This window comes from Phragmites australis, chromosome 2 (genome assembly GCF_958298935.1).
Source record: "Phragmites australis chromosome 2, lpPhrAust1.1, whole genome shotgun sequence".
Classification (NCBI taxonomy): domain Eukaryota; kingdom Viridiplantae; phylum Streptophyta; class Magnoliopsida; order Poales; family Poaceae; genus Phragmites; species Phragmites australis.
Window position 1 is genome coordinate 35,807,914 of NC_084922.1, and position 23,167 is coordinate 35,831,080.

The 23,167-nt window shown below is 44.4% G+C and overlaps 3 protein-coding genes across 3 annotated transcripts; 1 reads left to right on the forward strand and 2 right to left on the reverse strand.

The window, feature by feature from the left end:
• The first annotated feature begins 5,567 nt into the window (after positions 1 to 5,567).
• On the forward strand, positions 5,568 to 9,243 carry LOC133908567 (uncharacterized). Its single transcript, XM_062350644.1, has 5 exons — positions 5,568 to 5,811; positions 6,145 to 6,211; positions 6,308 to 6,697; positions 7,134 to 7,471; positions 8,423 to 9,243. Exons 1-5 carry the CDS (start codon positions 5,692 to 5,694, stop codon positions 8,636 to 8,638), a joined length of 1,131 nt encoding a protein of 376 aa, XP_062206628.1. The 5' UTR covers positions 5,568 to 5,691; the 3' UTR covers positions 8,639 to 9,243.
• Positions 9,244 to 13,832: 4,589 nt separating this feature from the next.
• Positions 13,833 to 15,354, reverse strand: LOC133908568 (F-box/kelch-repeat protein At1g23390-like). The gene has a single exon (XM_062350645.1). The coding sequence runs from the start codon at positions 15,202 to 15,204 to the stop codon at positions 13,921 to 13,923; it is 1,284 nt and encodes a 427-aa protein (XP_062206629.1). The 5' UTR covers positions 15,205 to 15,354; the 3' UTR covers positions 13,833 to 13,920.
• A 3,148-nt stretch (positions 15,355 to 18,502) lies between these two features.
• Positions 18,503 to 21,352, reverse strand: LOC133910042 (ABC transporter G family member STR2-like). Its single transcript, XM_062352566.1, has 3 exons — positions 20,818 to 21,352; positions 19,388 to 20,724; positions 18,503 to 19,009 (listed from the first exon to the last, which is right to left on the reverse strand). Exons 1-3 carry the CDS (start codon positions 21,337 to 21,339, stop codon positions 18,676 to 18,678), a joined length of 2,193 nt encoding a protein of 730 aa, XP_062208550.1. The 5' UTR covers positions 21,340 to 21,352; the 3' UTR covers positions 18,503 to 18,675.
• Positions 21,353 to 23,167: the final 1,815 nt, after the last annotated feature.

Consider the following 23,167-nt stretch of genomic DNA (forward strand, 5'->3'; position numbering starts at 1 on the left):
GGTTTCATGATTTTTATATTAGCAAAGAATTAAATATACATTTAACTAGGTTTAGAGAATACATTTTCTCACAGAAAGTATACATTGTTTTATGAGTATAAATAGTTTTATCATGTATATCATGTTAACAAGGAAACCAACAAAATTTGGTTCACTTGATTTGAAGCTCATATGAATTAGTTATCGACTTTACGATATTGAGTTATTTTTTAGTGTTCCTTGAACTTAAGCGGTTTTCGATGAAACCGAATGTTTTTTTATCGATTCGAGCGGTTTTCAATCACAAATAAAATGTGGGAAATACGATCAGTTTTTGATGGAATTTGAGCAGTTTTTGGTTCAAATCGAGCAATTACCCTATCGTTGATTCAGTCAGTTTTTGCCTCCGATTTACAAATTTGATCGAGTGAATTTGATCGAATTATCACTGAATTTTGAGCGGTTTTCACGGTTTTCTCGAATTTTGGAAAATCGCCAGTAGCAATTTCGGATCTTAAATGATTTTGTTAACCCTGACCTGGGCTATGTTCTATGTACATCCAAAATCTGAACACTACCTAGTTGTTGTCCACACAATGTTGCAACGATTTTTTAATATTATTATGTTATATGTAAAATTCAAAAATAATATGCAAATTACAAAAATTACAAAATAATACCTATTTGTGGCCTGATCCCACGAGAAAGGGATTTTCGTGTCTTGGGGACGCGAAAAATTGATTTCCACTCTTTGGAAAAACAAAAACACATGTGAAATTCCCACGTGTGCATAGTAAGCAAGATTTCATGGCATGGTGGCACGAAAAAGGGATTGTAGCGGCCTAAGGGCTCGAAAAAGTATTGTCGCAGGATGGGCACTCGAAAACTACCGACATATCAGTAGTCGTGGCCTAGGGCAGCGATAACCGAACATGTGGCATGTTTTCACATCTTGTGGGCACAAAAATTGTCGGCCCTATCCCGGCCAAGTGGCCCCTCCTCCCCTTGGTGCCATTTGTGAGTTCGGGCGAGCGCTCGGTTCACGAGAGCGAGAGAAAAAAGCAAGGAAGAAGAAAGAGAGGAGGAAGGAGAAAGGAGAGAAAAAATGAGGGAGGAGGAGGGGAGGAGGGGAGGAGGGGAGGAGGAGGAGGGCAAGAAGAAATAAGGTAAAAAAATTATGTATTTTTTTAGTATTGTTTTTTGTTACAATTAGATATTTGGTAATTGTAGATACTGGTAGAAATAATTAATGAGTGTAGAAATAAATTATAGGTTTAACAATATTTTCGTAGATGTAGAATTTAATTTAAAGTATATGGTAGTTGTAGTAGAATTAATTTAAAGCACACAAGAATATTGTTCATTCTACCTTCGCTTTGGGAGATGTACTATGTAATCATGATGCAATTAGGAGAATTGCAAAGTGGGTAGTAGAATTTGGAGAGTTTGAAATCCACTTCATACGCCAAACAACCATTAAATCCCATGCACTAATCGACTTCCTAGTCGAGTGGGTAGCCCCAAAGCCAGAAAGTGAGCAGGAGTTAGAGGTCAGAGAATTCTAGACCATGTATCTTGATGCTTCGCTTACACTACAAGCCTCAGGGGTTGGTATTCTATAAATTTTGTCGGCAAAGGAAACTTTGCAGTATGCCCTTCAAATAAATTTTGTCACGACAAATAATGTGGCAGAATACGAAGGATTGTTGTATCATTAGAATTCAACAACTACTCGTAAAAGGAAATTCATAGCTTGTTGCGAATCAAGTCAAGAAGGAGTACAAGTGCTCTGATATGACCATGGCCGCATACCTTATAGTGGTAAGAAAATTGGAGCGATTCTTCATCGAATTGGAGATACAATTTGTCCCGAGAAAAGACAATACCTAGGACGATATGTTAGCAAGACTAGTTTCTTCCCGATCTCCTCTGACTTCCAGGATTTTCTTGGAAAACTCTCAAAGTCATTTGTGTCTCGAAAAGCCACAAAAGATGAAGTAGCCACTGACTCATACAACGGGAAGGTGCAAGAGGAAATGCCTAACTCCTTAGATGCAATAGCATTACTTGAATATGAAGATTCATGGATGGACGACATCCGGACTTATCTTTAGGATTGAGTTATTCTTAAGGATTGTGCCGACTTAAAAAGAATTGCCCACAAAGCTCCCTAGTGGAAGGTACCTTGTTTTGTCGAGGTGCTATCAGAGTCTTGATGAAGTGCATCACTCAGTAGCAAGGTAAAAATTTACTCGATAAAATCCATGGAGGAATATGCGGAGCTCATGCTTCCTTATAAACTCTAGTTAGAAACCTTTAGCAAGGGTTTTACTTGCCCACAACCCTCCATGATGCGAGCGAATTGATAAATAAGTGTGTCTAGTGCTAGTTTCATGACCAACAAATTCATCTACCGGCTCAAGCACTACAAATTAGCAATCCCTTTGTCTTGGCCTTTTGCTACGCAGGGCTTGGTTCTCTTGGGACCTTTCCCAAAAGCTCACAGAAAAGTTAATACAAGGCTCAAGGCAACATTGTAATCATCTATTTGAGTTAATATAAGGCTTAAGGCAACATATAGGACGTAAGACTATTATTGTCCAGGAGGCTGAACTTGTCTACATCGTGTGTCCTCTTATTTACAACCTACACTCGATTGATGTCGGTCAAGTGATCCCTACCCTATACAAGTATTGCATTATCGTTTTACTATACCTTGATAGATAGCCTCCTAGATTTTAATATCGAGTAGCCACCACATAACCCAGTTTTGCTACTATGGACACCATATCACACTTACCTCTCTTAGCATACATGTATGTACACGTGGATTAGTTAAGCATACAATGTGATACTTTGGGAGAGTGAAAATCCACTTTTACTTTTTCTTTAAAATGCACCTTTTACTTTTTCTCGGCAACTCATGTTTCATGGTTGGATTGGTTTGTTATAAGGGAAAATCTTTGGTGCAAACAAATAAATGGGCGTAAACGTGTAAACAGTGAATACCGTCCGTTCGATCCTCATTTGAAGGCTGCGGTTGATCCCACCATCCCACTAGTGAAAGGGTTATTTCGTGATATTTCGTGGCTGCACGAGGGGTTTTCTACAAATCAACCCCTCCACTGGTAGGATGGTGGGGTCAACCGCAGTCTTCAGATGGTGATTAGATGGACATCATTCAATATTTGCACGTTTGCACCCATTTACTTGTTTAAAAAATTCCCCTTGTTATAAAAGAAGATACTTTGTTTACAGCTATGAACTAGTACTCCTCCATGGTTCAGATACGTGAGTGATTTTATTCCTATAAAATGCCTCCACTTTGATGGCGGTGCTATAATCTTTGGAGCACTTGCGCCATTTTAGTTGCTTCATTGGTGAAAATCTCAAATCTTTGTGTTACCAAGACCTGAAACTTTCCATGGTTTGCCACAAGGCGCCTAACCCCCACAACCCACTAGGCCACTCCAACGCGCTGGTAGAGACGCATCGCGGCTAGGGTTGGCAATGGGTCTGGACTCATGGGATAGTGCCACCCCGTACCCATGTCAAAAAACATGCCTAGTACAATACCCATGCTCGTACACAAGTACAATATTTTCCCATACCCGTGTGGGTAACGGGTACCCAATGGCTTACCCACACCCGTACTCGTCTGTAGCCTATGGCGGGCTAGTGGTTGGCGACTGCGGCGACCACTGGAGTTGGGTGGGGTGGTGGAGGTCGGGAGGGTAAGGCAGCCGCACTTGGACAGTCGGTCGGTGTGGATCCAGAGGGTAAGGCAGTCATTCGGTGGGTTCCAATGGGGATTCGGTGGCACAGGGGTGGAGACTAGCAGTGGAGCCAACTGTCGCCGAGGGAGGACGAGTAGGCGACGGAGGGCGGGGAGGATCCCCTGTTATCCTACAGTGGCAGACTGGCAACGAGGTGGCTAAGGGTATGCATGGACGCAGTGATGGGTGCCTTGAAGTTAGTCGATGTTGCCAAGGTGGCGCTGATGTGTCCACTGTCTCCTTGACCCGCTCTTTATCTACTCCTCCGCCATCGACCGTGAGCACGCCGTCATATGCAACCATGAGTGGATAAGGTGCATCATCGCCACCGACAAGGCATTGGTCTTGCATGACCTTGACTCCTCATGGGGCACCACGATAGAGACGACGAGGGGGGCTACGACAGCGCGGACGACGGGTCCACCTCAGCCTCCGATGTGCTCTGTGGCAGCATAGTGTCCCCGTACTCATCGTCGAGTTTGGCACCGTCGCTTGGGCTAGTATTGGCTAGGGTTTCATTAGACAAGTTGTCCCGTCTTGCTGCTTGGACTAGTTGGGCTACCACATATGGGCCGGATCTGCACAGAGGTTGGGGACGTATGGGTAAACGGGTACGAGTACCAGGAAAGCAAACTCGAACCTGCTTCACCCAATGTGTGATGGTTTTGACCGTTAACAACCTGTGGGTAAGAAAAATGCCCCATACTTGGCTCCTAATAGAGTAATTACCCGCCGGGTAGCGGGTAACGGGGCCATTGGAATCTCTAAGCATGGCCTCCACAGCGCAGCCCGATAAGCTTCACAGAGCTAGGAGATGATGGCTCCGAAGACAACAGCGAGCATGACGCGGCCTAAAACTACTGCTAGTCTACAACACGTCGGAAACGATTTTTTATATATTTCAAAAATAAAAAATTGCAAAATTAGGCGTTAGTTTGAAAAGATTACAAAAATAGGATATTGTCTCCCATTGAAAAGGCGACATGCACTTATCACCCTTTCAACAGGTGATAGGTTTAAAAAAATAAATATATCATCCTTCTAACGAGGTTAAAAAATAAAAAAAACATTGCATTCTATTACTCTTCAAATTCAAAACACTATCGACATAGTAATGAAAAATTCAAAAAAATATTTTGTAGAGGATACTATGATAACTCTAAAAAAATCAGAAAAAAATAATTTGTACATAGTTTGACAAATTGTGTACAATAAAATTTTTCTTTTTTTCTCATTGTAAAAGTTATTGTTTGAGTTGAAATTTTTTGAGAGATAAATTATAGCATCCTCCACAACATATTTTTTATGGCTATTTTAATATTATTTTGAATTTAAAGAGAAATAGAACATGATGGTTTTTTACTTTTTAACATGTCAAAAAAGTAACATCTTTTTCTTTTGAAATCTATTGCCCATTGTAATTCGGTGACAATAGCCTACTTTTACAATTTTTTCAATCGGACGTCTTGTTTCACAAATTTTTTATTTTCAACATATAAAAATAAAAAACTCCACCTGTCTCCCTTCTAACTGGTGACAGTAGCATACTTTTACAATTTTTCAATCGGACGTCGAAGTTTTACAATTTTTATTTTTAAAATATAAAAATAAAAAACTCCGTTGGAAACCGCGAGCTGATACTCTTTTCTCCGTGAGCCCACCTACTTCTAAGCCTCGGCAACAGGCCTGCCCAGCGTGCAGCCCAGAAAATCCTATGCGCGTGCAATCACAGCCCAACGACGGCTTGCGTCCAAACCAGAATGACAAGCGGGCCCCGGACCACGGCGCGTGCGCGGCAGGCGAGGCGACCGCCACCACGGCACCACCAGACCAACCGGACCGGGCCAAGCGGCCGCACTCCCCTGCGCCTGCGGTGCCCGTCCCCACCACCGTCCTCCCCCGCCACTGCAGATAACACAGCGGGCGGCGGACGCCGATGGCCGCCGTGGCAAGCCCCGCCCTCCGGCTCCGGCCAGGGGCCGCCTCCCCGTCCGCGCGCGCCTTCTCCGCCTCTCCTCGCTGCCGCTTCAGCTCCTTCGCTTACTCCTATGCCAAGGCAATCCCATCTCCTCCTCGTACACCTAGAAATTTTCATGTGATTGTTGCTTATTTGGTTGTTTCTTCGCTGGGGATTAGGTAGGGTTTTGAGTACTCGTTTAGGCGCATGCTCGTAGAATCCCCCTATATACATATGCCCCAACCGAAAGAAATGAATTTGTCACGAACATTTGGAGACACAAATTCAAAATTCGCTTAACATGAGCACAATCACTGGTACCTAGTCCATACTCTGTATATTTCAGTAGTTTTGCATATGAACATGAAGAGATCTTTTATTGTCTGGTTTTTGCGAATTGACAAATGTACTGACACAGCTTATATCTCTCAGTTTGCGAGGCCATTTCCAATTCAGAGAGTCAGTGGATTTAGGATGCATCATGTAGGTACTGTAATAGGTAATTTCTTCCCATGGTTCATTTGCTTTTCTTCCATAAGCTCTTTATTGAATCTGAATAACACTTTGTGCTAATTTTTTCACTACACGCTAACAGGCCAAGTTTTTAGCAGCACTGGCAACCATGATGGACGGTTTCATATCAAGCGAATTATATCCTTCGCTGCTATGGACAAGCAGGAGCCAATTGTTTCACCTACCTCAGACATGCCGGTTTTAGAAGGGACAGAAAGTAGAACTGAAGATGCCCCTGCATCTGACAGCTCTTCTTACTTCACTGACAAGGGTGCTGGAAAACCAGGATTCATCTCGTTTCAGGGCAGCAACTATCAAAGGACAACTGTGGAGAGTGTGCCACATCCTGGCAAGGAAGCATCTAGATTAGTTTGGTTTGTTGGTCCAACTATCCTTGTGTCGTTCTTGGTTCTTCCATCGCTGTACTTGCGCAAAGTACTCTCAGCTGTGTTTGAGGATTCCCTGTTGACAGGTATGCTCTCTTTGATAGTTCATGATTGTGGTTTTCCCTTGATAGATGATTATATATCTCATGTTTTCGTTAATTACAGCCTTACGGTAGTGAACTTAGATCTGTGCATCTCCTAGTTCCATGTTGTAATAATGGATGAAAAATAATTATGCTGATTACCCTATCATATATCTGTCTCTATTTGTAGCATTTATTCCTGCCAGAAGGCATATATATAAGTAGTTATAGTTCAAAAGGAAGTTGGTTCTGTGTTGCGCCATGTCTTGCTGCCCCCCGATACAACTCACAGCATTACAATATGTTGCCTAAATGATCCATCTTGGCATATCTCACATAATTAATGTGCTAGCTTATGTATTTATTCAAAAAGATCAGCAATATCCCCATTCATAGTCAGACACATGCACTGCCTGATGGATTTTGTCCTTGTTTGCAGATTTTCTTATACTATTCTTTACCGAGGCTTTGTTTTATGGAGGAGTTGCAATTTTTGTCTTCTTGATTGATAAAGTCTGGAGACCTTTGCAGCAAGTAGCACCAAAGAGTTACATTTGGTCAAAATCCAGATTTTTCCGTATTTCTTCAGTAACAACAATGGTTCTGAGCTTGATAATACCTCTTTTGACAATGGGCATGGTCTGGCCTTGGACTGGTCCTGCAGCATCAGCGACTCTTGCCCCTTATTTGGTAGGACTTGTTGTACAGTTCGCATTCGAGCAGTATGCACGGCATCGAAAATCACCTTCTTGGCCAGTTATTCCTATTATTTTCAAGGTAATTTTGTTCTTAAATTTATCTTGGTATTATTGCATCCTGAAGTGGATGTTTAATTTGTCTTTTTGAGAGAACAAGTGTTTAATTAGTTGTGCTTTCTGGTTATAGACTTATAGTTGAGTGTGGATGGGTGGAATGTATAGGTCTTATATTCAATCTCTTGAGTCTATGATCTGATCAGTCATATCTGATGTTTGGGATTTGGGACTTGGGAGTATCAGTATATCAGGTAATTTTGGGGCAGCTTTTGAAGAATCTAAGAGCAGCAATTAAGTGAGGAAAATATGGAAGTTAAGAAATATAATACAGTAGACTTGTCTAGTAGATAAATTTCTGATATTTTTATTTATACAAATTAGGTACCAAATATGCTGGAGTCACAAAGTCCAAAAAAATTGGTATTTATGAGAAACAATATGATGATAAGCCAATATATTGTTTTGTTGATGTAAAAGTTTCTGTTCTGATAGAGGGTTAAAAACACAAAAGAGAAATTCAGAATGACATTTTCTGGATTCCTGGTAGCTGTCAGTACTTGTAGATCTTTGTCGTTAACATCTTGTTTCCCTCATCTAAAGCGTAGGTGCATGCATGCTATGTTTACAAGCATAGTTTAGCAATGAGCATGTTCTTAGTGTGACTGTCTAAATGATGCTCTTTAGTTGCCCACCATGATTAGCTGCATTTTCCTGCATGACAAAAACTAAGACTGTGTGCATACTTATGTAGAAGCTAGGGTCAGGTTGTCTATACTCATTATTGCTTATTCATGTGTGCCATTGCTGATTTCCCCTTCTCTGCGCATGTTCATTTTGACCAATGAAACAATTGCATGTTGGTGTTTCCTTATGGAAGGATAAGCACTTAATTCTTGCATAATAGTCATCCTTGCCTCTAGTGAAATGCTTCAATTAGTACTCAGCATGTTCGTTTTCCTCCCCATCCTTCCAGGTATACAGGCTTCACCAACTGAACAGGGCTGCTCAGCTGGTGACAGCACTCACATTTTCTGTTAGAGGAACAGAGACGACAAATCAAACTTTGGCTATCATGAACTCCTTAGGAGCATTACTGACTGTTCTTCAAATTCTTGGTGTTATTTGTGTATGGTCACTCTCAAGCTTCCTGATGAGGTTTCTTCCCTCTTCAGACATTCCAGATCCCTGAGTTGCAGCAGCTTTGGTAGGACTTTGAAACATGGGCATAGCGTCCCTACTGTAAATTGGACTACATGGAGCCAGTTGACATGTTTGCAAAGCTTAGCATTGCTTTAGGGATTACATTTCATGTGCGCTTCTGCTGAGTAAGTGCAGAGAATTTGTTCAATTGGTAGGAATGACGCTGGAAACGAATAAAATGCGAATAAGAGAGCTGAGCTGTACACGATGTAGAATGCTGATTCATACCGTGTTTACATGCTCTTCATGTGGATCAAATTCCGAGTTTCACAAGCTGGACAATCAATTTTGTCTGAAGATATGTGTAGATTTGGTTTTTTTTAATGCTCCACGAAACCCTTGCAAAACAAATGTAAAAATAGAAGGAATATTCTTGTTCACAGACTGGTGACAACCCACTATGTCATTGTCATTTAGTCAGTCCCTGTTAATGCTAGGTAATCAAAGTTCTGTCTTCCTTTTTCTGTTGGTCATTCGTCTCTTCTCCCTTTGGAGGACCTACCGGTCATGTAAGCTACTGGATTCAGTTTTGCAACACTGAAATAGGTGCATCGTGAATCACCTTTTTTGAGATATTTTTTCTGCGTTTGGCTAGTGAAAGCGTAAAAACTTCTTTAGTTTATTTAGAGCAAGCTTCTTGGAGGTTTTGCGCTGTGGCAACGTTGATTGAAAAGGCATCTTCTGCGAATATAGTTTTCAGAGTATTTGCTATTGCTGTGCCTGTTCAATGATTCATGAATAGGACATTTAGAACTGATCGATTCAGGGCACAAGCATTCTTTTAGTTGTATTTGACGCAATAAGCAATTTCAAAACATGGCGTGGTATCAGTATGCTGATTGACTTTGTGCTGGCCAACAGTTCGAAGCAAATCAGAGTTTCCCTTGCAACCTTACGAACTATATCCTTCCCGGTATCTCAATGCAACCGCTTTCGACATCAAAATCTCATCAATTCATCATGCATCACTTAACTGTGTTTGTTTTGGTGAATATAAGATTTTTGTGCTTGATATAAATTACCATCTCGCAAGAAAGCGGCATTGACAAAATAAAGGAAACTTCAGACCTAGGTTCTTCTAACATGTCATGCATATACTCCAGCACAAACATGCAGATCCAAGGGCCTTTTGTCTCAACAAGAAAACATATCCCATCACATATTATACGACCAGAAAACAACTTCGAAATTTACAGTGCAGAAAAAGCTTCTGTTATCAGAAACAAGAGGAGAAAAAAATTATAAAAAATGAAGGAATGAAAACAAACAAGTGATGTGCGCTTGCTTCACAGAGAGGATTGGAGGCAGATGAACTCCAAGCCTCCACAGTCGAGTGACGTGCGATTGCTTCACAGCCGGATTGGAAGTTTTTGCACCAGTATACAGACACGATATTTCACGAAAACGACAGTCACAACTCACAAGGAGAGGAAATGAAGCTTCAAACATCACATCAAAATTAAAAAAACCATGAAAACGATCAGAAATATCAGCAAGAAGCCCCAACCTCGTTGCCACATACAAGAGAAAAAGAGACCGGTGTGAATCCTACTCCTAGCTACAACAATAAGTCGAAAGAACGGCACACTGAAGATGGCTGGAACTTTGAGCTTGCCCTGCCTCTTATAGGGAGGCTGCCCATCTCCTCTTTGGGGAAATGGTCTCTCTAAGGATTAGTCGCTAGGATTTCCGACGGGCAGCGTCCCCAATTGGCATTAACTTATGAATTTGTGCCGGCAACTTGCCCGAGACTGGGAGGAAGCTTATCTTTTTTGTTTCCTGAGAGAAGTACTATCGGCAACTTGCTCCTTATGGGGTGCAGACGTGCAACTGCTGTGCAAGGAGCACTCTGGTTCGTGATTTCTGGTAGTGACCAGGTACTCTACTTTCTTTCTTTTTTTACTGAAAAAGAGTATTCATGCACTGTCGTCGTGGTTTCGAGGTGCCGAAATGCCAGTTACTGGTCACGTTGACCGCGGAGTCATCGATATACTTTTTCGGACAACGGAAAACCCATTTCCATTTTTTTTGAAAGGGAATATATTAATCATCACCCAGATAAGTTACAATATTATTATTCTACCTTATCCAAATCATAGATGTACCATGCATTCGGATATGATTCACTAACTCATGGCTAACTTTGTTCTGGCATAGATTAACTTTCATAAATTCCAAAATCCTTTCACTAGTGAGCAGAAGCCTCCTTCGCTATGAGTGTATTTGATTTGATGTATAAGTCTGAATGGTGTTTAGTTGAATGACTCAGATTGGATAGAGTCATCCATCTTAGAGAATATTCGCTTAGATTCAGATGATCTAATAAAAAAAATAGCCTGATGAGACCGTCCAGGTAGTTGGAGAACTCAGATTAGATGGAGTCATCCACTTAGAGAATATTTCGTCAGATTCGGGATCATCCGATCTAAAAAAAAATTGAACGAGGGTGTTCAACTTCGGTCCACATCCTTGACTTAGCCCTAGAGCGGATGACTAGTGGGTCGGATAAATAGTACCTAACTGCTTTTAAATTTTTTTCTTCCTTTTTCTCTATTTGATAGTGGGGTTGTCGTGGTCCAAAAATAACGAAATATTTTTTTAGGTTCTATAATTCATGATAAGTCTATTTTCAAAGGATTCATTTCGATATCCCATGTACATTTCAAAATAAAAAATCTTCAATGAGGGCTACTCCCAAAAATTCTAGCAATTTTTAAGACCTCAAAGAAATTCCAAAAAAATCTTAAAAAATTCACTAATATTCTTCTCCTGCAGAATAATAATTTCTAAAAGTATTTATAGCCCTATGTTATTTGGTGAAAAAATGAGTTCATTTACAATGCTCTATTTATATTTATTTTTTATCATTTCATGTGATATTCTACTTTTAATTCAATTTGAATTCAAACAAACTCAAACATGCACAAATGCATCCAAAGGCTTGTGGAATGCATATAAATATGAATGTGCACAATCTACAGCCCATCCCATCTATCCATTCAAACAGAAAATTAACTTATCTCATTTATCCAACCAAATAGAAAATTGATGCACCCATCCAAAAAATAGGGATATACATATCTCATCCAACCTTGTTCTCTAACGTAATGCACCCTAGGTGGGTAAGAACCGATATGTCCTCCTCTCACGCTTCATTTAGGTGGATCACCGTGGTGCTATCAAACTCCACGATTATCGGTGTGTTTGTGTGCTATCGTGCTAACTCGATTCCATCCTTTTAGGCCGTTAGTTCTGCTTCCAAGGCATCAGTGCATCGTACCAGTGGCCTACACACGGTGACAACCTCCCAGCCATGGCTATCTCGTAGAACCATACCAATACTCGCCCCCATCCTGTGCGGCAAAGGACCCATCAATATTCAGTTTATGCCAACCGGGAAGGGGATGAGACCAACGATTCAACACCGAAGACCTCGAAGCTGTGTCTTGCTGTTGACATCGTATCTCTTCCAAAGAGTAGACAACAACCTGCTTACCCTTAGTCATGTCTCGATGTGGATCCTGCTTGATTATTAACAAAGATTGCACATAACTTCCCAAGAAGCCTCCACCGACAGAGCATAAGCAACAACATACGATAAGTATCTAAAATATTATTCAAGAGATATAGCAACCACTGTGTACCTTTAATTTGAAGTTTTTCAGCCGGTGGTGAGGACCATACTTCTCACATATCATTCCACAAAGCTTTAGCATTTGGACATCAACATAGGGCATGATATACATCCTCTTTTTCCACAAACACAATATACATCATCCTTCTCCAGCGATGGCACCGGCAGTTTCCCGTTCGTAATGGGCCGACCATTGGTTCAATGTTTCCATTATTTTTGATAATGAAATAGTTTGAGTCTTACATCCAGATCAGACAGATACTGAAAGAAACGGCAGGGAGAGAGATTAAACTACCATAAGCCCTGAGAGAATAGAGGATCCCAAAGACTAAGACGAATTGACACTACCAGCCCCAAAATGTCAATGCCAAATAAAGTTCTTCAACTAGATCGAGCAGGCCATCATCACTTTCTGCGTCGTTCCTTTATTTGTCATTGACATTGCCGCATTGGCGATTGGCAGACACCGCCTTGATCTTGATGTTGCAATCTCGGTACGTACTACTTTACGAGGCATACCCACCGCCTTGATGGACTCATATTAGGATTCCACGGCAGGCGGCTGACGGAGCTTTGAAGTGTTGGACCGATTTAGTTCCGGAGTGGAGCCAGCAGCTGAGTCATACAAGTAGTACACAGGTACATCTAAGATCACGAAAGATAGTTTTTTTCCCGACATTGACAAGATCTTTTTCAGAATGCAACGGTGATTTTTATTGTAACTGCATATAAAATCAGAAAAGTCATGAAGTACCAAAGGATTTTTGGAGGACTCAGATCTCACTTGAGTCTCTTTTCCCTTCTTCTCGAATCAATACTATAGGTAGGTATATATACACACACACAGGTATACATATATACATATGTATATATACATATATGTATACATGCATATGTAATTTGTTTTTGAAAAATTCTAGAAAAATATCAAAATGAATATTAGCTACATTAATAAATCGGCTGAAAAAAATCTAAAATGCAAATAAAATATCTAAAACTCAAAAAAATATTATACAATTTTTTGTAGGTTAGTATTACTTTCATCTACATGTTAAAACTATGTGCATGCATAAAAGTATTATTGTTGTCTCTATAATTAATTGAATGTGTTTGACATTAATAATTTCATAAATAAATATTAAAATGTACAAAATTTGTTAACCTAATTTTTTTAGTTTTTTTTGTCATGCTTTATACAGCAAAATAAAAATAGACGCCGTGTAGACGCGCCAATCATACTAGTTCTTCTACCTGCAAGTATAGCATCCTATTTTCTTAACAATCCTCTAAGCTTCTCTATATTTTGAGATCCAGTGTAAGATTTCATCAGACAGAGTATGGCACTGATTTTCTTTTTTACTTTCCTCAAAAATACAGTAGAGACCAGCTACCTTTTTACTGCTTCTGTTCTGTTCACCACTTCACCTAAATCTAAACGCATATTCAGAAACAAAACATACAACACTTGTCATGACTCACAAAGGAGTGATTAGCATCGAGAAGTCAAAAAGAAGATGGGCAAATGCTGCAGCTTTGAGTAAAGCAACACTTCACAAATCAAATCGTAGGATATATTTTCGTTCCAGAACTTTTGCTTGCAAGTTGCAATATCGGAGCGGTTGGTATCATTAATAGATTCAGTGTGCGGTAATACATGCCCGTGGGTCCCGCGGTCCAACATCCCGCGCCAGCTCGTCCAGCCCCACCGGCGAGCACGCGAGGATGGCGCGGCCCAGCGGCTCGGCCCGCACAGCGGGCGCGCACGGCACCCAATCCCACCGCGCCACGGCGGCGGTGCCGCTCCCTTTGGCCTTCTCCCCCTCCCGCAGCTCGTATAGCACCGCGCCGTTCGCTGGCTCGGCCGCATTGTACACGTAACCGCCAGTGGAGTTGCCGCACACCCCGATCGACAGCGGCGTGCCGTCAAAGTACTCCTCGTCCTCCTCCTCTTCGTCGTCGCGAGGGAACAGCCTCTCTGACATCTCGCTCGGCATTGCGTCGTTCGACAAGGAGGGGATCGGCTCCAGAGTGTCGCCATCCACTTCCCATGCCTGGATGACGACTCTGCACTCTGCCTCCTTGACTACCCGCTTCGCGCCGAACAGGACGAGCCGCTCGTCGTCACCGGCGCGGCCAGGCGCGACGCCCCAGGCGGAGACGGCGGCGTCCGGCCCTAGGAGACGGGTGGGGCCCCACCGCCGGTTCGCCGGGTCGAACCAGCTCGCCCACCCGGTGGTCCTCTCCACGAGGTAGACCCGCTTGTCCGTGGCGGCCGCCGAGAGCCACGTCGCCGCGGCGGACTCGCGGAGCGCGTCCGGCATCGGCTCGCAGGCCGCCCAGCCGCCGCCCTCGTGGACCTCCACCGCCGAGGCGTCCTCGCCGTCGGCCAGCGCCAGCTGGCACGCGCCGCCGAGCGCGACGATGCGGTCACCCACCGCGGCGAACACCGGGTCGACGCGCCACACGCCGGGGGCCTTGAGGGCGACGTACGCGGCCGTCCCGAGCGGGTCGCCCGCGACGTTGAGGCCCGAGAGGGAGAGCGCGCAGACGCGGTCCCCGCGTGCCCCGCGGACGAGGCGGACGTGCGACGGCGTGGCGTGGCGCGGGGCCGGCACGGTGAGCCACGCGCCTGAATGCGGGTCGTACGCCGCGGCGGACCGGCGCCCGCGGCCCTGAAGGTGCACGACGAGCCAGGGCAGTCGCCGCGGGCGCCGGCGCAGCGCGGCGCGCACCGCGCGGAGCCACTCCCGCGAGACCCGCGCTGCAGCGGCGAGATCGGCGGCCGGGAGGCGCTCCACCACCGACTCGAGCACGTCGCCGTAGAGGTACATCACCGCGAACGACGCGACGTCGCCGTCGGCCTCGCACCCTTCCTGATGCCGCCGAAGCTTCACCACGGGAGGTCGAACGCTCACACCCATCTCCTTCCTCGAGGCAAGCACGACAGGTTTCGCTTCCTTCTGTAGGCTGCCTAGCTTGACCGCTTTCTAATTTGGGCCCCGGATTGCCAAGCTAAATAGAGAAGCGGGCGGCCGGGGAGGGGATCATATGCAACAGTGCTGCAGATGTCTTATTCTATAAAACTGTCTAAATAATTTAATCTTGTTAAATAAAATATTATTTTGTAGGCTCATTATTTGATAGATATGATTAACATTGAGTAGATCACGTTCACTATTTTAAGATCTACATTAAAAAAAATAACGTTCATATAAATAGGACGGCTGCACATAATTTTTTTTTCCAAAGTGGGGTCACTGAAACAACACGAGCGGTGCCGAGGTGGTCGATGCAAATTTGTCCGAGGGAGTGAGGCTGCGATGGGGACAAAAATCAGCAGACGTGTGCATTTTGGGCCCCAGGTCCAACGAGAAGGGCGTAAGAGTTATCGTTTTGCCGCCGATTTTTAATGGAGCTTGATCTTTCTGCAACCGTTGCAAGCTTGAAAAATGCTATCAGCATTGTGATAATAGTATTTGGAGTACACATCTGATGCTGCTAAACTATTTATCAGCTGTCCAGCTGGCAGGACCGATCCAGGGGTCATCGGGTGGCCGAGGCCCACCCGGAAAAATTAGAGCACCCCTTGGATCCTAGGATCTGGCCAAGTTCAACTCTCCGATGCCTAGCTCGCTCGTGCCCGACGTGACAACAGGCGTCCCTGATCGCCTCGGTGCCTCCAGGCTCCAATCCGAGGTCCTGTTCACGGCGGCTGGGGTCGCCACGCCACCGCGTTCACGGCGCTCGCAGCCGCCTGCGTCGCCAACCTACGCCATCGTCGCGTCGTGCGCTGGGACCCAGGCCCCGGGCGTGTGCTGCCGGATTTGGTGCCCGACGTCGAGGACGGTGAGAGCACCGTCCACGAGATCAAGCACAAGATGTGTTGCATTGCCCTCTCGCTCGCGTGCGCTCCCTCCACGTTTGGGTTGGGCGGGCATGCATCGGTAGTGGAGGAGTTTTAAATCTGTGAGGTGGGAGGATGTTCTGTTACTGCAAAATCTGCTACTGTTAAAAATTTTAGAGCTTTGCTTTGGATGGCGTTTATGTCTGTAGGATAAATGCGGTTCAGAGGCAGTTTGGTTAGTAAATTTGGATCATTTTGGTGGAAATTGATCTGTTATGGCGTTTTTTCAGCTCAAAGTTGGGACCTTGAGAGGACCTTCTACTGAGTGTGGATCTAGTCTGAATTTAAGCTTTTCAGAGGTTAATTTTGAATTCTTGACGGTTTAAGATCATTACTAAATGCTATACTGTTTGTTCCAATTTTTTCTTCGAAAGAAACCAAAATCAAGCGATTTTAAAATATAGGTCATCTGTCGTGTGACATTAAAGTAGTATTTTTATATAATTTAAATTTATATTCATGTAAAACTAATTGATACTTTTGTTTGAACAATTTATATTGCATTTTGTTTAATTTGAAGCTTATTTTTATTGGACTTGTGATATAGTGTTTATGATATTTGATATATCATGTTAGTCTGTTAGAACAGATACATCCTTTTAATTTTTTTCGATCCGCCACTGACCAGACCCAGAGACAAGGTAGGCCGGCGAACCACTACCCAGATGTGCTAATCATATCGCTGGTAATAATAATCAGTAATGTGATCCATGCTAATAGCTTAATTAATCTCGTCATAGTATTTTTGTCACGATAACTTTTATTAAAAAATAGTCTCTTTAACTTTTTTATGGGATTAGTGTTATTTAGTTACAAAACACATAAATTAGACGAAGAGATAAAAATTATATTAGAGGTAGAGAAAAATATTTATGCTCTAAACTTGTACCGAATCGTAGTCATGCATTGGTTCAATTCACATTTGTTTTGCTCAACTGCCAAAATCATACATCAGGTATAGACAGCACAACTAAAATTAGAAAAGTTTGTCTTGCTTGCGTGTTGTGACTTGCCTGCTGCATGCTTGATGCGATGGTTTTAATCTACACGGTATTTCTTAATCTATTATCTTAGTAAGAATTTTAAAAAAATTTATTATTTTTATTATGAATTTTAGCTGTTGATTAATTATATTTTACATGTACTCTTTATTAAGGTATTTGATTTTTTAAAAAAAACTATATTTGATATGATCCGCATTAATAGCATGGCTAACCTCGCTGTAATATTTTATCACAATGAAATTTGATTAAAAATTAGTCTCTTTTTATTATTAATTTTTATTTTATTTGGACTCTTTATTTAGATATTTTTCTTCTCAAACCATATAAAAATCAAACTACTAATTTTCTATAATTTTCAATTATGAATTTAGCTACTTATTAATATCATCGTATTTGATATGGACTCTTTGTTTAATCTAGACCGTTAGATGTTCGTAACAATGAGTGATCTAGATCATTTTTCTTTTCAAATGAACTGTGAATTTTGTGAGCTTGAGAGTGAACGTGGTGACTTCTTTTTCTCCCTCTCAGACATTAGGATAATGAATAATAATATTGCTGTTGATGGTAGCTTTCAAAGAAAAAAAGAGGAAAAAGAAGAGCTGGTGAAGGAGCAGAGGACTTTGTCCAATTTCCTAATTGGCTGCTCGATTATTCGTTGTTCATAATCTTATCACCCCGGTGCGCGCCGGTTTGAGGCAGAAAAGGGCCACTATTTTTTCCAGAAGAAATTCATTTCAAGCATTATGCTGCTAACATGTCACGATCAGATTCGTGTGGTGAGCATCTTTCTTTTCTCATTTTTCAAAGCTATGACACCACAATTTTCGCAGAAATAACATGATGATCAGAATTCATATAAGCACCTGTGCTTATCCAATGGATAATGATTTAGCCGAAAATCTGAGGTCGAGGAAAGTGGGCGACCATGTGCTTCCAGCACGAGGCGATTGATTCCGTCCATGGCTGCTGCGGCTGGTTGGCGGAAACAGCGCGGACGGTTGGAGCCGCCAGCGGCCGCCGAAGTTTTCTCCATGCTGATCGAGCCAAGTTTGAGACTCTGAGTCGTTGCTAGGTCAGGCCGGCCGAAAACGCAGTCAGATGCAAGCACCCACTCGCTGTCACGAAACGAGGTGCGGCTTCCAGTCTTCTTCCTCGATCGGTAGTCAGTACTGTCCTGCCTACTCAACCATTTCTCAATCAGAATGATCACGTGCTGTTTAGAGTCACTACATTTGCAGGTTCTCCCGGCAGTACAAAGAGGCCGCCTTTTTTTTTTTTTTTGCGATTAGCACAAAAAAAAAAGTTGCTATCAGGGGTAATTAACATCTCTTTGAAAATTACAGTGTTTTTTTAGAACAAATCTTGGCATAATCAATCAATCCGTCGCTTTGTCGCTTCATGAGAACACGACTTCTCCTCTCATCGTAAACGAATAATTACTTCCGAGTGAGCTGTCGAACCAATATAGTAATTGAGCTTCATCACTTCCTCTTGTTCTTGGAGGCGAAGCGGAGTACGAGGTAGAAGAGGACGCGATAGAAGACGGCCCAGCCGAGGAGGTACAGCACCATCCACCACTTGCGGTCCTCCACGGTGCTGATGGCCAGCTGCCGGAGGATGTCGTCGCCGGTGAGCCTGAGGCTCGCGGAGAAGACATGGTCCCCGCGGAACTCGTTCATCAGCAGGCCCTCGTACGGGTACTTCATCGTGGAGACGGTGTTCATCCACTTCCACCCCATTGGGATGCTGTGGCTGTTGAGGAAGTAGCCGCAGAAGAGGAAGAAGAGCGCCGTGAACGCGATCACCGCCGCGTACCTGCATCAATCACAGCGACTCGTCGTCACACATGATGCATCAAACGACTAGAGCATGCTGTGGCTGTTGACCAAGTATAGCTGGGCCGTTTCTTTGGGATGTGGATGGGCTATGTAAAATGCTAATCTGGCACAGCCCATAAAACTCGTTCAGCTGAGCCTGATGGGCCGTACTCAAGCAGGCAGGCTTACTATATGGATTGAGCCACGGCTAATATGAACAAGATGCTGAAATTTTAATTTAGAATCAAAACTGCTAAATTTTTTGGACCAAAATCGAAATATATAGGTGTTCATTTTCTAGATAAAGGAAAAAGATTATCTCAGCCTCTGCATTCTAAGATGCATGCAGCTGTGAAATATATATATGTGTACGTACCCAAGGATGAAGTTTGGCACGACGGAGCTGATGAAGACGACGAAGGAGTTGGTGGAGAGGAGGGACGCGTAGAGCATGACGAGGAAGTAGAGGAACTGGCCGTGGAGCTTGAGCGCGAACCAGACGATGGCAGCGTAGGTGGCAGACTGGAGCAGGAGGAATGGGAGGTAGGTGATGAGCCCCGCGACGACGTAGGCGGAGGCGCGATACGCGTTGTGCGAGGTCTCCCTGATGAAGATGAAGCGCTCCTGGATGAAGGCCGGCACGGCGTCGTTGGAGGAGAAGAAGAAGACGCAGACGGTGAAGATGAAGAAGCTGATGCGGTTGGTGATGCCTTGCGTGTTGTCCTTGGGCTTTGTGAACATGGTGGCCATCAGGAACCCCATCACCGTCAGCACCATCAGCCGCGACAGGAACAGCTCCGGTGTGCGCCAGATGTTGGTGAAGTTGCGCCGCATCAGCACCCACACCTCCCCCACGTAAGAGTTGGCGAACTTGCCGCGGTGCCCGAGCGCGTTGATACCCACGCCGGGGGCCCCCGTCGCGTTCGCGGCCACGCGATGCGTCGGCGTCAGGTAGTCGTCCTCGTTCACCGTGTATGCGCTGCTCAGCGGCGTCGGCGTTCCCATCACGATCTCCGGCGCGTACCTGTGGTGGTTGTGGAACCCTGGCGACAAGCTTGGCGGGTTGTGCGACCTCCCGTGCTGGTCCTTGTGCTTGGGGCGCCTGGGCGGCGTGAGCTGCACGCCGCTCCATGGAGACTTGGAGTGCTGGCTCCTGAGACTGTGATCGAAATCCTCGCCGCCGGGGCCCGTGATCGGCGTTGGAGGGATGTTGGACACGGTGGAGAACCCATCAGCCGCGTTGTTGGCGCCTGTGAGCTTGGGCGGCTTCAGGCCGGTGAGGCAGAACTCGGCGAGCGCCTTGACGCCGAACTCCGACTGGTCGTACTCCTGGATGACGTCGAGGAGGTGCTCGATGGAGTTCTCCCCCTTGGGCACCTTGCGCCCCATGCGACCGAGGTGCGCAGTCACCTCCTTTGGCCCGCCACTGTACATGAGCTGCCCGCGCGCCAGGATGATAAGGTGGTCCAGCAGCAGCAGGATCCGCGACGATGGCTGGTGGATGGTGAGTACCACGGTGCTCCCCGCGCACGCGATGTCGTGCACCTTCTCGATAACGCTGTGCGCGCTCGTCGAGTCCAGTCCCGACGTCGGCTCGTCCAGGAACAGCAGCGCCGGCCCGTGGATGATGTCCACGCCGATCGAGACACGTCGGCGCTCGCCGCCGGAGACACCCCTCGTGCCCTCGTCCCCGATGTACGTGTTTCTTGATGACTGCACCGTACCATTGATGTCTTAATGTTCTGTTTTGAAGCAGAAGCAGCGTGGTCCATTACTCGAAGCGTGCATGCATGGTTAATAACTTACGGTGAGGCCGAGCTGCTCGATGAGGTTCTCGACGCGGAGCTTCTTGTCAGAGGCGGACACGGCGGAGCCGAGGCGGAAGTCGGCGGCGAACATGAGCGTCTCGTACACGGTGAGCATCGGGAAGAGGCGGTCGTCCTGCATGACGTAGGCCGAGGAGCGCTTGATGAGGCTGGGGCTCATCTCGACGCCGTCGAGCGCCACGCGGCCGTCGAGGCTGGCGATGCGCCCCGCCAGCGCGTCCAGGAACGTGGACTTGCCGGCGCCGCTGGGTCCCATCACGGCCGTGACGCACCCCTTGGGCGCGTACCCGGTGATCTCGTGCAGCAGGTCCACGTCCTTCTTCTCCCACTCCCCGCCCGCGCCGCGCTGCTTCTTGACGACCGTGTACGTGAGGCTGGTGAACTCCAGCCCGCCCGTGAAGCCGAACCGCCCCCCGCCCGGCTTCTCCGGCTGCTGCGACATGTCGATCACCGTCTCCAGGTTGCGGTGACCGCCGTGCCGGCCATTGTGCTGATGCGCCATGCTTGTGCACGCACCGGCCTAGTCGCCTCGCCTATGAATTTTGTAGCCATGCAGCTTGTGCGCATATAAAGCGTTAGCCTCTTGTCTGCGTGTCACTACCAGCTTCTTTAATTTGTCAGGTGGGTACAAGCCGAGCGTCGGGCGACAGAAATGAGGATGGGCGATGCAGTGTGCCATCGGGGTGAACGTTTGTTACGGTCAGTGTCTGGTTTGGACCGTCGAAGGTGATTGGCACCTTGGTGGCAGCTCGTCGTCGACAGTATCATGGCGAGCTCAAAACAAAACTCGGTTCAGCAATGCTTCTAGAAAATGGTGAACTTTTTGGATTATAAGATTATATTTTGTGTGCATGAGATTTAGGGTTGTTTATTTTAGCTTTAGATTATGAGAATTTAATTTATTATGTAGAATCTGTAGAAACTTATTCCTATCAAATTATGAATTGTAGGATTTTATAAGTACAACTTGACTTATTGATGGTGAGAATCAACTTTTATATTGTGATAATTTATTTTTGCGTTTTGCTTTTAGAACTAGTATCCATAATCAAAATAGAAAAATAAACAATGCCTTAATAGTTGCCAATGTTCTGTTCTGAAGTTATAGCACCACTGCAGAGCACTTTCTGGTGAAAGTGGAACTCGTGCCACGGCAAAATATCATTTGAGTGTTGCAAATCATTGAACAGAGAGATGTGCACTATGAAGGATCTCACATTGAAATTCAAGACAAATTTAATCTTACTGTCGAGTGTGAGCAAGTACAGTCGGTACGTTTCATAAAAAAAAGAAACAAAAACTACTAGTCATAGAGTGGAGTATGTACAAAGAGCAACAGAAATATGAACGCCGTGTCGGATGAAAATCACTTCAAATATCCCTCAGTTCCACCGCAGCACGGTTCAAAGTGCAGAGAGACTTTAGGACGACATCACCACATGTTCCCTTCCAAACCCCAGAACTGGGCCAGGCCCAACAGATCTGCAGCCTAGCATTCCTAAGGCCCAGCCCAACTTTGTACCCAATTTTTTATTTTCTTATTTCTTAAATAAAAAAGTTGCAAAAATAATAAATAGGTGTCTGTTTTGAAAAAATCACATATCTACAGCTCATGTTGTCCGTTGAGTGGGACGACAAGACATGTCATCTGTTGTAAGAGCAACAAGTTTAATAATAAAAAAATATTGCATACCGTTGCTCTTAAATTCAAAATACTGTTACAATAGATAAAAAAAATTCAAAACAAATGTGCTGGTGTATAGAATACCAGGACTAGCTCTTAAAAAATTCAAATGAATATATATATATATATATATATATATAATGAGAAAAGGATAAATTTTATTGTACTGTATAATGAAAATTTTCTTTTTTCTATTATTCAAGTAATTATTTGAATTGAAATTTTTTTAAGAGTTAGGTTATAGAGTAAATTTCACAGACCACAAATATTTAGGGCAAACTATCACAAATCCACTAACTTTAGTGCCCATTTCGGAGACCCACTATTATTTAGGGCGCGTTCAGTGGTACCTTCGATACTGTCGTACGCTCCCGAGGTAAGCAAATTCGTAAGTGTGCAGGGTCCAGCCAAGAACTTTTCTTTGGTTGCTTCTACAGGTCGATCGACCGAGATTGTATGCCACCATGCAAAGGAATGGACCACGTTATGAAGAATTGTCCAAGTCAGCGAGTATACATTGTAACAAAAGACGGTGGATATGTAAGTGCTAATGATGTTGAGGATGAATAAGCTCTTGCAGCTAACCATGTAGGTGATGAGGATGGTCGTGAGACGGATATCGACCATGAGAAAATATTCGATATCA